Genomic DNA, 13,329 nt, shown 5'->3' with positions numbered 1-13,329 from the left:
CATCTTTCATGGCGTACTGTGTTAGTGAGTTGATCACCAATGTATCCCACATTAAAACCTGACCTTACTAATTCGGGTCTACAAGCAATTTAAAACAGTTAAAATGCTTATTTTCCTCCTATGTGGTTGCATGCTCTCCTTTACTTGCAGGGCTCTTATTGTCATAAAGCCACACAGGTCTACAGTACAAAAAAAATCCCTTCAGCCCATCGCAGTGGTGTCTGGTTTTTGTAAACAATTAAGGTTTGGGGAGCAAAGTGGCACAGTGGTTAACACTGCTGTCTCAGTACCAGGGACCTAGGTTTAATTCTCAGCTTAGGTCACTTTGTGCGGAGTCTGCACATTTTCCTCATGTCTGCATGGGTTTCCTCTGGGTGTCCTGGTTTCGTCCCACAGTGCAAGACACCTGCTGTTTGGATGCATTAGCCATGCTAAATTTTCCCTCAGTGTACCTAAAGAGACATCAGTGTGTGGCGACCAGAGGATTTTCACGGTAACTTCATTGCAGTGTTAATGTAAGTCTACCGTGACACTAATAAATAAACTTTAGCTTAAAACCCTAGTACTTAAATTTTTTTGGATAGAAAGTTTAGTTCAATGGCAGGTGTCCAGAGTATGTGATGGTTAATAGGAAGTCCTTCAGAATGCGTTCATCTAAGTATTCGTTCATACGCTTCTGTATCATTAAGTACCAGTGATAATTTATCTTGCTGGTTTCATAAAACCCTGTCCACAGCAATAATCAAACCTTCAAGCCGTCCATGCTGTAACCTATCTCTGACTGCAGCATTCTAGCCTGTGTTTATTATTGTTTGTAATGACCAATTTTGAGTGTCGTAGCCTGAAAACTGAGGCAGAAGTTTTGGTTCTACAAAAGGTTGCTTTTAGTTTAATTGGGATTGAATTTTCTCTCCACGTTTAAAACTTTGAGATTTGAAAGCAGTTTTTCTGTCAGGAGTTGTGGAGAAAATATTTTTTAAAAAAAACCTCCCCTCTGCTTAAACCTTAAACATCACACTGGTGGATGATTACAATAAGAAATGTAGTTCATCCCTGTTGCAGCTTCTGGGCCAAGGCACTCCATTAGTGTCACTCCCCCATGCCATACACGGTGCAGGCTTGTGACTTATCCTTGAGACTCTTGAACAAAACTGTTTATTACTTTTGTGAGAGTTTCCTGCATGAAATCAGTTCTATTGTTATCGTGGGGTCAAAATCCTGGAACTCCCTTCTTAGCAGCACTGAGTGTATCAAACCACATGGACTGCAGCGGTTCAAGATGGCTCAGCCCACCATCTTCTTGTGGGCTTAGGTAATAAATGCTGGCCAGCCAGCGCTGCCTACGTTTTGTGAACAAAACATTATATATTTTGTATGCTTAAAGCGATCAAGCAAATCCAAGCCATCTGGTAGGAACTTCTGTCCCTTTATTTGGCCCAGAGCTGTGATTTGAAGATTTGAATGGATGAGATTAGCTTGACTTTGTCTTGCATACAAGCTTGGGTTATGGCAAATGCAGATCCTCTTCAATTTTTTTCAAGGGATCTGAGTGTTGCTGGCTAGGCCAGCATTTATCACCCTCAAAGGTGGTAGTCAGCCGTCATCTTGAAGTACTGCAGCCCACGTGTTGTGGGTACACTCAGTAAGGGAGTTCCAGGATTTTGACCCAGCAACAGTGAAGGAATGGAGCTATTGTTCCAAGTCGGGACAGTGTGGGGCTTGGGGGGAAACTTGCAGCTGAGATGCTGCCCTTGTGCTTAGTCATGACTTTGGAAAATATTGCCAAAGAAGTTTTTTTTAGTGAATTGCAACAGTGCATCTTATAGATTGGACACACTGCTATCACTGCATGGGTGGTGGACGGGGTGCCAAACAAGCAGGCTACTTTGTAATGGGCTTTTGAATGTTGTTGGAGCTGCACTCGTTCATGCAAGTTGAAATTTATAGTTAATATCATGTGTACATTAAGTTCCTTGACCTCAGTGCAGATATACACAGAATGGAATTCTCCACATGTTGGACAGAAACAAGCGGATAAAATCTCGACCGGAGCGTTTCCAGACCTGCAAAGACCAGTTTGATCTAATAGTGACCTGTGAGGAGCGTGTATACGATCAGGTGCTTGAAGGTAAAAAGGTCATCCCTTGTGTTCGCCAACCCTTTGACCTAGCTGCTTGTGAAAAGTGGTTTGCTGATGCCCCATGTTATGATTTCCCAGATCTGAACTCGAGGGAACAGGAGACATTCCAGTCAGTACATGTCATAAACGTGGACATTCAGGATAATCATGAAGAAGCCACAATCGGAGCTTTCCTCATTTGTGAACTGTGCCAATGTGTAAGTCTTTGCACCTTTTGTGTATTGGGAGAACTGGGAAAGCTTATGAAACAATGCGCAGCACTGAATAACACCCCACCATGCCTCCAAATGGGATCTACTGTTACCCAGACAAATGTTTACAGGTGAATGTATTGGTTTTCTGAACACTGCCACACTTTGTTCATGTTGCAGTGCAGATTGTGTAAGAATTTTGCATTGTTACTGTCACCCAATGGAGTTGTGAATGTGGAACATGCTTTGCAACTTGCTGTTTTCTGCGTGCTACAGGAGACTTCCATGGCTGGAGTGGGGAACAGTCTATAGAAATTAAGCAACTTTTGAAAGACTGGCTGGTGTCAATTCTAATTACTGTTGAGTCGGTGCACCACGTGAGGATTTTGTGTACAAGACTCCTGTTCTGTTACAGCTATGCCACTTCTGCAGTTGTTTCCCTGGCAAGTGCAAGTTTGATTCCCGAGCGAATCAGTTAAGATAAAGTTGGTGCTAAAATGTTGAAGTGACTCCATGTATAACATTTTTTCTAAAATACCAATTCCTTTCTGAAGTTTGGCTCTCCTTTCACTTTCGTTGCCCAGCCTATGCAGCTTTTTACTGTTACAGGAGATGGGTTTGGATGGATTCTATACAGCAACATTTAACATAAGGTTATAAATGGTTTGATTTATAATCAGAGTGTGGAGATGTTGACCCCAAAATCTCAGAAACTGGACAAGTGATGGAGTCTAATGCTGAATTTTGTGGAACTATGGATAAGAGTCTAAACATGGAGCAAGATTCATAGAGTAGCAAGTATCCTGTCACCAAATGGTGTCCATGTTGCGGAATAACACCCAGAAAAGAACCGTTCTTGAGCTTAATCCACGCAAAGGACAGTTGTGATGACATTTTACAACTCTGCTAAGCATTACCCTCCGTCCCCAGCTGCGTTCATTCCCTGCTCACCTTGCAATGATGAACAGGATGTGGTTCTTTGAGGCTTGATTGCTCAGAGTGGTTTTAGACAAACTCCTGCACTTTCAATTGGAAATCTAGACACTTTCTGAAGGGAAAAAATATTGCTCAGTTGTAGGACATCTTAGAATTCACTTTCTACTGGGTGTCTTTGAGCAAGATGTATTTATCAAATCCATTGCAGATTGGCACTCAATATTGCAATAAGAACAGAAGAAAAGGAAGGGGAGTTAGTCATTTGTTCCTTTTGAGCTTGCTTCACCATTCCATGAGATCATGGCTGATCTATCTCAATTGCACCCCCAAACTATCCCCATATCACCTTGGTATCACAAAATTCTAGCAATCTCTATATTCAACAGCTGAGTATCCACAGCTCCCTCAGATAGGGAATTCCAAAGTCCCACAACCTTCTGCATGAAGAGGTTTCTCCTCATCTCAGTTCTAAATGGCTGACCCAATTCTGTGACTAACTCCTAGTTCTAGACTTGCTAGTCAGTCAGGGGAAACCTCCATGCAGTATCTACTCTACCCATGTTTCAATGAGATCACCTCTCATTCTCCTAAATTTCAGACAATATAATGCAAGTGTACTGAGTCTGTCCTTAAGAGGATCATTCCTACAGTCTAATGAGTTTCCACTGCATTTGTGCCAAAGCCAGCATTTCAGTCATTTGATAAGGCGATTAAAACTGTACACAGTGCTTCAGGTGTGGTCTCACTAAGGTTCCTACCGAATTGCAGTAAGACTTCTTCACTCTTCAATCCATTTTTAATAAAGGCTAGCATACCATTTTCTTCCCTAATTGCTCACTGGACCTCATTTTATTAACTTTGATTCCTGTACAGGGACGTCTAGCTGTCACCAACATTCCCAGTCATTCCATTCAAAATAAGTTCTACTTTTCCATTTTCCTTCCAAAGTACTTTACACTTCTAGACATATTTCACTTGTCCTGTTCTTTGCCCATTCAATTAACCTGTCTCCATCCCTTGACAGCCTCTCCCTGCATCTTTCATACAACTTACGTTCCCACATGTTTGTATCATCAAACTAGGATACAATACACTCCATCCTCTTGTCCAAGTCATTCTGACCTTTGCGATATCCCCACTGGATAGAGCCTGCCACCCCAAGAATGGCATGCTTATCCCATTTATTTTTTTCTGAGAGTCAATCCTCAGTTTCTGTTAATATTTTAGACCTTTGAGCCCTAATTTTGTGTAATAACTTTTTGTCTGATATCTGAGATCAAATGCTTTTTGAAAATCCAATACTTTCCATCCACTGTACTATTAGGGTGGCACAGTGATTATCACTGCTACCTCCGTGCTGGGACCCAGGTTCAATTCCTGGCTTGGGTCACTGTGTGGAATCTACGTGGGTTTCCTCCAGAAGCTCTGGTTTCCTCCCACAGTCCGAAAGATGTGCTGGTTAGGTACATTGGTTGTGCTAAATTCTCCCTCTGTACCCGAACAGGCGCCGGAGTGTGGTGACTAGGGGACTTTCACAGTAATTTCATTGCAGTGTTAATGTAAACCTATTTGTGACACTAATAAATCAACTTAAAACTCCATAGAATCATAGAAACCCTACAATGCAGAAAGAGGCTATTTGGCCCATCGAGTCTGCACCGACTGCAATCCCACCCAGGCCCTACCCCCATATCCCTACATATTTACCTGCTAACCCCTCTAACCTACGCATCTCAGGGCCATTTTAGCATGGCCAATCAACCTAACCCGCACATCTTTGGACTGTGGGAGGAAACCGGAGCACCCAGAGGGAATCCACCCTTAAAACTTAAACCACTGGTGTTCCCCTATACCTGTCAACCCTCAAAAACTCACTAGATTTGTCAAACACAATTTCCCTTTCATAAATCTGTGTTGACATGTCTAATCATATGATTTTCTAAGAGCTCTCTTTCCATGCCCATGGTAATAGATCCTAACATTTTCTCTATTATTGATATTGGACCCCTATCATCCCTGTTTTTCTCCTTGAATGGAAAGGAAAACATTACATTTATTTCGAACTTTTCGGGACCATCTTGCAGCCAGTGAAATTTTTTTGAATTGTAATATTCTGGTGGGAATGTGGGAAATCCAGTGGCCAATTTGTGCAAATCACCATGGAATAATGATCCCAGATAATTTGGCTTGTGTTGTTGATTTGAGGGATACATGTTGGCCAGGGCACAAGAGATATACTTCCCCTGCTCTTCAGAATAGTGATGATGTGGGTATGCCGGCGTTGGACTGGTGTAAACACAGTAAAAAGTCTGACAACACCAGGTTTTAGTCCAACCGATTTATTTGATAGTAAACGCACAAGCTTTTGGGGTTAGTCCCTTCGTCAGGTGAATGGAGAGTTCTGGCCTCAGACAGAGCATATAAGGATTTGCATTCTAATCAGTAATCTCTAAACAGTCTGTGCTTTATATGCTCTGTCTGAGGCCAGAACTCTCCATTCACCTGACAAAGGGACTAACCCCGAAAGCTTGTGCGTTTACTATCAAATAAATCGGTTGGACTAAAACCTTCAGAATAGTGCCATCATAGAATCCCTACAGTGCAGAAGGAGGCTATTCGGCCCATCAAGCCTGCACTGACCACAATCCCACCCAGGCCCTATTCCCATAACCCCCCACATTTGCCCTGCTAATCTGCATGACACTAGGATCAATTCAGCATAGCCAATCAACCTAACCAGCACATCTTTGGACTGTGGGAGGAAACTGGAGCACCTGGAGGAAACCCACGCAGACACGGAGAATGTGCAAACTCCACACACAGTGACCTGAGCCAGGAATAGAACCCAGGTCCCTGGCGCAGTGGTAACCACTGTGGCACCGTGCTGCCCCATAGTCTTTTTTGTACACCTGAGGAAGCAGATTGAGCCTCAGTGTTTCCTTCAAAAGATTGAATCTTCAGTAGTACAGCGTTCCCTCACTATTCGGGTCATGGGGCTGCGACTCAAACCCCAAACTTTATGCCTCGGGCGAGAGCGTGATCAATCGGGTTATGTTTGCTGGAAGGGGAACTTCCCACCCCTCAGCATTGCTGACCCTGATTTGCTGCCAGCTGTGCACCAGTACCACTGAGCCTATTGCCATGACATAGGACAGTGGCCTGTGTTGGAGGTGTGATTCTCCTTTACCACTGTGGGGAAGCACATAGCGCTTCTATATCCCCTTCTCTTGGTAATGTTCTGAGAAGCCCTAACACACATGAATTGAACCCCCCGCCCCCCAAAAAAAAAACTTGGCTGTTGCACTAAGCTGCTGCAGCTCAGTGCTTCAGCAATTAAATAATCCCCATTTAGAACATGATTTCATAGGATTCCTACAGTACAGAATGAGGCCATTGGGCCCTTTGAGTCTGCACTGACGACAATCCCTGCCAAGCCCTATTCCCGTAACCCTATTTATTTACCCTGCTAATCCCCCTTACACAAGGGTCAATTAAGGGTCGTGAATGAAGCCCAGTCCATTAAGCAAAACCAGCCTCCCATCCATTGACTTTGTCTACTCTTGCCGCTGCCTCAGAAAAGCAGCCAGCATAATCAAGGATCCCGCACACCCCAGATACTCGTTTTTCCACCACCTTCATCAGGAAGAAGATGTAAAAGTCTGAGGTCGCTTACCAACCGGCACAAGAACAGCTTCTTCCCTACTGCCATCAGACTTTTGAATGGACCTACCTTATTAAGTTGACCTTTTTCTACACCCTAGCTGTGACTGTAACACTACATTCTGCACTCTGTCCTTCTCTGAAAGGTTTGTCTATTTAGTGTGAAAGAAACAATACTTTTCACTAATGTGACAAGTCAAATCAAGTTTAGCATGGCCAATCAACCTAAACCCCACACCTTTAATGTATGAATGATGAACTCTGAGGGCTAATATCTCAGTAGTATTAATTTTGACCTAGTAGTTTATAATCATAGCATGACTGTGGAGAGGTGGGATGAGGCTCAAAATCTGATCGTTTTTACCTAGACTGTGACGGATTCTTTTCCTGTCTATGAAACAAAAAATAATCTAGCTCTCCTGAAACTTTCAGGAATGAGCTTGTATTTGTGATCTTTTGCACTTTAAACTGTTGCTGTGTTGCCACAGTTTAATGTTCTAAATCTTTTGAGATGGAGTGGAGAAAAGGGAGGAATCATAGAATCTGTACAGTGCAGAAAAGGCCATTCGGCCCATTGAGTCTGTACTGACTATAATCCCACCCAGGCCCCATCCCAACAACCCCATGCATTTACCCTAGCTAGTCTCCCTGATAATTTAGCATGGCCAACCCACCTTACTTCACACATCTTTGGATTGTGGGAGCAAACTGGAGCACCTGGAGGAAACCCACGCTGACATGGGGAGAACATGCAAATTCCACACCATGACCCAAGCCAGGAATCAAACCTGGCACGATAAGGCAGCAGTGCTAGCCACCATGCTGCCCATGACCAGTGCTGGTGGCTCTGGTCATCACATCTAGCACTGAGTGGGAATTGCAGACGGAAGGGCAGGTTTTCTGATTAAAAGAGGAGAGGGTTGCTGTTGGAGGTTAGGCCAGGCCATTGACCTGCCTGAAGCTCTGCTCTGTGGCTTTGGGTCAGGAGCCTTATTTGGAATTGAGCATTCCCTTGGATGGGAGTTGGCACTGGGAACTGTGAGGGTGCTCCCTGTGATTGTGGTTGGTGTGAGGGTGACACTGGGGAGAAAGCCAAAGCCCTCACCCCGAGCTGGCAAATCTGCAGGTGAAATTTAGTATTGTTAGAACATGGGAATTAAGAGCAGAAATGGGCAAATTCAGCTTCTTGAGCCTGTTCTGTCAATCAGATCATGGCTGATCTCTTCCTGGTCTCAAATCCACCTCCCCACCTGTTCCTCATATCTCTTTAACCCATTTTAAAATCAAAAAATATATCTATTTTTTCTTGAAATCATTTAGTAGCTGGTGGGTTTTAATACATTTATCCAGGAGCAGGCTAGTTTCCATAAAAGTCTTGAATCACCCGAGTTTCTTTTAACCAACCAATCAAAATTGGTTGAACCAATTTTGGAGTAGAGAGAAGAAAATGAATGAGTTGACATTGTCCCAATATCACGTCCTAAATGGAACCAAGTCCTTGGTTCCTCTCCCCTCTCTTGCCAGCACACACCCGCACCCCCCCCCCCCCTTTGCTTTTTTAACGCCCAGTTCGCTGCTAAATGTTGACCTCTGTTTTTCTCCCCCCATCTTGGCTGTGTTTAGATCCAGCGAACTGAGGACATGGAGAATGAGATTGACGAGCTGATCCAGGAGCTGGAGGAAAAGAGCGGCCGGACCTTCCTTCACACCGTCTGCTTCTACTGAGGAGAGGGGAAGGGGCGGTGGGCTCTGCAGTGCTAATCTGTATATAATTTATAGTCTATTTTAAGTTTGAATCGCTGCTCGGCGCTGGTCCTGTAATGTGTCCCAATGAATCTCTCTTGTAGAACCGAGTCTCTATCTGACGATGGCGCAAAGTGTATCGAATATGAAGCTTCATTAAAAAAAACCCTTGGTCAGAACAAGAGACCAGCCCCCTTGTGTGTTTATTGCTCCAATGGTCTCATTTCACTTTGTTTTTTTTTGGGGGGGTGAACAACGGAGTCATTTTGTGGGTGGGGGGGCGTGGAGAAAATGCCTATGACTAAATATTTGTGGGATCAAATTTAAATGTTGGGGAGGAGAGATGTGGCAGTGCATACAAAGTGGCAGCAACACACACACATACATACATACACAGAGACAGAGCCCAGGCTGCAATGTCAGCAAGAACAGGGCTCGATGTAGACCCCCCCATGAAAAGGGGGAGAGGGGGGAGTTCTCCCTTCCTTCCCACCTAACCCCCTTGCCAGGCTGGTGCTGTTACCCCATGCTCTGCTGCACCCCTCCCTCTCCCCATCCCAAGCCCTGCCTCTGAATTATTTATCGACCGTGGGGCGGATCAATTTGTAACTGCGGCAGGAAGCGGAGCCTCGGCAGCAATGTGGCGCATGTGAGGGTGTCCAGGGGGGAGGGTGGGAGCTGGGGAAGGGGCTGCACACACGAGGGTGAGAGTGTGAGGGAGGGTGGAGGGGGCTGGCTGGGTGGATGGATGGGAGGGAGGCACCGGCAGGAAGGTTCCAGCTTGCGGGAGGACTGGCCACACTCTCCCGGGACAGGGAGCAGGGGAGAGCGGCCAGGCAGTGAGCGGTGCCCGGGGAGCCGGACAGGAGGAAGCAGACAGTGCCATTTATGCTCCTCACCGCTAACACCATGATCTTCATGTTCGTGGGGACGTCCATGGTGATGGTAAGGAGGCCGGCCCGGCCGCCCGGCTCTGCCGCCTGCTGCATGCTGTGTGTTGCGGTAATTTGCATGGGGCTGGCGGCGGGCAGTGTGTGTGACTGAGCCCCGGGCTGCTGCTTCCACACCCTCCTCACCCGCTCTCTGCCTTTGCTTGTCGGCTCTTTACAGGCGATAGCTTGCATCGTGGATATGAACGCCCTGCTCGACCGGTTCCACAATTACATCCTCCCGCATTTACGAGGTGAAGACCGGGTCTGTCACTGCAATTGTGGAAGGTAAGTCACCACCACCAACACCACCCCCCCCCCCCCCCCCCCGCTACTCCAGGGTCACCCCCGGCCTCCCCCCAGTGTCACCCACCACCCCTGCCTCCCCCAGGGTCACCCCCTCACTCTCCCAGAGCACAGCCCCGGCCTCCCCCAGGGTCACCCCCTGCCTTCCCCCAGTGCCAGTCACCTTCTCCCTCCCCCTCCCCCAGTGTGTACCCCCCCCAGTGTGTACTCTCTTCCCACCAACCCCCCCCGCAGTGTGTACTCTCTTCCCCCCCCCGCAGTGTGTACTCTCTTGCCCCCCCGCAGTGTGTACTCTCTTCACCCCCCCGCAGTGTGTACTCTCTTCACCCCCCCGCAGTGTGTACTCTCTTCCCCGCCCCCCCAGTGTGTACTCTCTTCACCCCCCCGCAGTGTGTACTCTCTTCCCCGCCCCCCCAGTGTGTACTCTCTTCCCCCCCCGCAGTGTGTACTCTCTTCACCCCCCCGCAGTGTGTACTCTCTTCACCCCCCCGCAGTGTGTACTCTCTTCACCCCCCCGCAGTGTGTACTCTCTTCACCCCCCCGCAGTGTGTACTCTCTTCACCCCCCCGCAGTGTGTACTCTCTTCACCCCCCCGCAGTGTGTACTCTCTTCACCCCCCCGCAGTGTGTACTCTCTTCACCCCCCCGCAGTGTGTACTCTCTTCACCCCCCGCAGTGTGTACTCTCTTCACCCCCCCGCAGTGTGTACTCTCTTCACCCCCCCGCAGTGTGTACTCTCTTCACCCCCCCGCAGTGTGTACTCTCTTCCCCCCCCCGCAGTGTGTACTCTCTTCCCCCCCCCGCAGTGTGTACTCTCTTCACCCCCCCGCAGTGTGTACTCTCTTCCCCCCCCGCAGTGTGTACTCTCTTCACCCCCCCCGCAGTGTGTACTCTCTTCCCACCCCCCACAGTGTGTACTCTCTTCACCCCCCCGCAGTGTGTACTCTCTTCCCCCCCCGCAGTGTGTACTCTCTTCACCCCCCCGCAGTGTGTACTCTCTTCACCCCCCCGCAGTGTGTACTCTCTTCACCCCCCCGCAGTGTGTACTCTCTTCACCCCCCCGCAGTGTGTACTCTCTTCACCCCCCCCGCAGTGTGTACTCTCTTCACCCCCCCGCAGTGTGTACTCTCTTCACCCCCCCGCAGTGTGTACTCTCTTCACCCCCCCGCAGTGTGTACTCTCTTCACCCCCCCGCAGTGTGTACTCTCTTCCCCCCCCCCGCAGTGTGTACTCTCTTCCCCCCCCCAGCAGTGTGTACTCTCTTCCCACCCCCCAGCAGTGTGTACTCTCTTCCCCCCCCCCCGCAGTGTGTACTCTCTTCCCCCCCCCCCGCAGTGTGTACTCTCTCCCCCCCCCCCCGCAGTGTGTACTCTCTTCACCCCCCCGCAGTGTGTACTCTCTTCACCCCCCCGCAGTGTGTACTCTCTTCCCCCCCCCCCCGCAGTGTGTACTCTCTTCACCCCCCCCGCAGTGTGTACTCTCTTCCCCCCCCCCCGCAGTGTGTACTCTCTTCACCCCCCCGCAGTGTGTACTCTCTTCACCCCCCCGCAGTGTGTACTCTCTTCCCCCCCCCCCCGCAGTGTGTACTCTCTTCCCCCCCCCCAGCAGTGTGTACTCTCTTCCCACCCCCCACAGTGTGTACTCTCTCCCCCCCCCCCCCGCAGTGTGTACTCTCTTCACCCCCCGCAGTGTGTACTCTCTTCACCCCCCCGCAGTGTGTACTCTCTTCACCCCCCCGCAGTGTGTACTCTCTTCACCCCCCCGCAGTGTGTACTCTCTTCACCCCCCCGCAGTGTGTACTCTCTTCCCCCCCCCCCCCGCAGTGTGTACTCTCTTCCCCCCCCCCCCCCCCCCCGCAGTGTGTACTCTCTTCCCCCCCCCCCCGCAGTGTGTACTCTCTTCCCCCCCCCCTGCAGTGTGTACTGTCTTCCCCCCCCGCCGCAGTGTGTACTCTCTTCCCCCCCCCCGCAGTGTGTACTCTCTTCCCCCCCCCCCTGCAGTGTGTACTGTCTTCCCCCCCCGCTCCAGTGTGTACTCTCTTCCCCCCCCGCTCCAGTGTGTACTCTCTCCCCACCCCCCCAGTGCGTACCCTCTCTCTCTCCCCCCCCCCCCGTGTGTACTTACACTCTCTCTCCCCTCTCTCTCTCTCCCCCCCCCCCGTCCAGTGTGTACTTGCGCTCTCTTCCCCCCCAGGTGTCATCGCCCTGCTCCGCCGCCCCCCCCCGCCCCCCCCAGTGTCACCCTTCACTCCTCGTTGTCATCCACTCCAACCTCCCCTTCACCCACTCCACCCCACTATCACCACCCCCCCACCCCCCCCCGCCATCTCTCCCCCTGTAACCCCCAGTGTGTCCCCCTCTTGTCTCACCACCTGGTGTGTGTCTCCGTCTCTCTCACTCCCAGGTGCATGTCCCCCTCCCTCAGTGCACCCCCCCTCCCCCCCCACTCCCATGTGGCCACCCCCTCCCTCGGCCCCACTGGTGCGGCGACTGACCACCCCCCCCCCCCCCAACTCTGGTGCGGCCCCTTCCCCTCCTTCCTTCTCCCCCAGCATCTCCTCCTCTTTCGCTCCTAGTGTCCCCCTCTCTCTCCCCCAGCATCTCCCACTCTCTGTCCCCCAAGTGTCTCACCCAGTGCGGCCCCCTCTCTCCCTGCCAGCATCTCCCTCCCTCTCTCCCTCTCCGCCAGCATCTCCCCGCCTCTCTCTCTCTCCCTCTCCGCCAGCATCTCCCCGCCTCTCTCTCTCTCCCTCTCCGCCAGCGTCTCCCCGCCTCTCTCTCTCTCCCTCTCCACCAGTGTGTTGGCCAACACTCTCAGCGCTGCCACACCGCTCCCCCCACCCCACCCTCATCACCCTCTCTCTCTCCCCACCCCTTCTGCTCATGCGCCCCTACTCTCCTGCTGCTCTGTTCAATCCCATCCTCTGCCCAACACCCCTCTGTCCACGGCCACTCCTTTCCGATACCTCTCAGCCTCTCCCTCCGGGCTCTAATCCTCTCCCACTCTCTTGCAGGCACCATATCCACTATGTCATTCCCTACGACGCTGACCAGTCTGTGGTCGATTCCTCGGAAAATTACTTTGTGACGGACAATGTGACAAAGCAGGAGATTGACCTGATGCTGGGTTTGCTGCTGGGTTTCTGTATCAGCTGGTTCCTGGTGTGGATGGACGGAGTGCTTCACTGTGTCGTCAGGGCCTGGAGGACAAGCAGGCGTTACGGTGAGTGGATCCTCGGAAAGCACGGGCAGTTCCTCAGTATGGGGGCGACGGCTGGTGGGAAGAGGGTGGAGCTTTGGGATGTGGACTGGTCTCTTCCCAAAGCTTCCGATTCAATCCGTTCAATGATCCTGTTTCCCAATAATACCCGCCCAGCCCTGTACCTGCCTCCCCCCCACTCCCCCCCCAGTTCCCCACCTCATGTG

General features: G+C 50.2%; 2 protein-coding genes across 2 annotated transcripts in view; both read left to right on the top strand.

Annotated features, from left to right (window-relative positions):
• Positions 1 to 8,854, top strand: part of ssu72 (SSU72 homolog, RNA polymerase II CTD phosphatase) — a 93,186-nt gene extending 84,332 nt beyond the window's left edge. Inside the window, exons 3-5 of the mRNA XM_080215527.1 lie at positions 1,989 to 2,128; positions 2,219 to 2,337; positions 8,551 to 8,854. Of these exons, the coding sequence (XP_080071653.1) occupies positions 1,989 to 2,128; positions 2,219 to 2,337; positions 8,551 to 8,652 (361 nt within the window). The 3' untranslated portion in view covers positions 8,653 to 8,854. The remainder of the gene's footprint in view (positions 1 to 1,988; positions 2,129 to 2,218; positions 2,338 to 8,550) is intronic.
• Positions 8,855 to 9,399: 545 nt separating this feature from the next.
• tmem240b (transmembrane protein 240b) overlaps positions 9,400 to 13,329 on the top strand; it is an 18,727-nt gene continuing 14,797 nt past the window's right edge. The window contains exons 1-3 of the mRNA XM_080215043.1: positions 9,400 to 9,615; positions 9,781 to 9,887; positions 12,918 to 13,126. Of these exons, the coding sequence (XP_080071169.1) occupies positions 9,559 to 9,615; positions 9,781 to 9,887; positions 12,918 to 13,126 (373 nt within the window). The 5' untranslated portion in view covers positions 9,400 to 9,558. The remainder of the gene's footprint in view (positions 9,616 to 9,780; positions 9,888 to 12,917; positions 13,127 to 13,329) is intronic.

The sequence above is a fragment of the Carcharhinus amblyrhynchos genome, chromosome 30 (genome assembly GCF_965287045.1).
Source record: "Carcharhinus amblyrhynchos chromosome 30, sCarAmb.v2.hapA, whole genome shotgun sequence".
Classification (NCBI taxonomy): Eukaryota; Metazoa; Chordata; class Chondrichthyes; order Carcharhiniformes; family Carcharhinidae; genus Carcharhinus; species Carcharhinus amblyrhynchos.
Note: the sequence above shows the minus strand (reverse complement) of the source record. Positions and strands in the feature narration are given on the sequence as shown.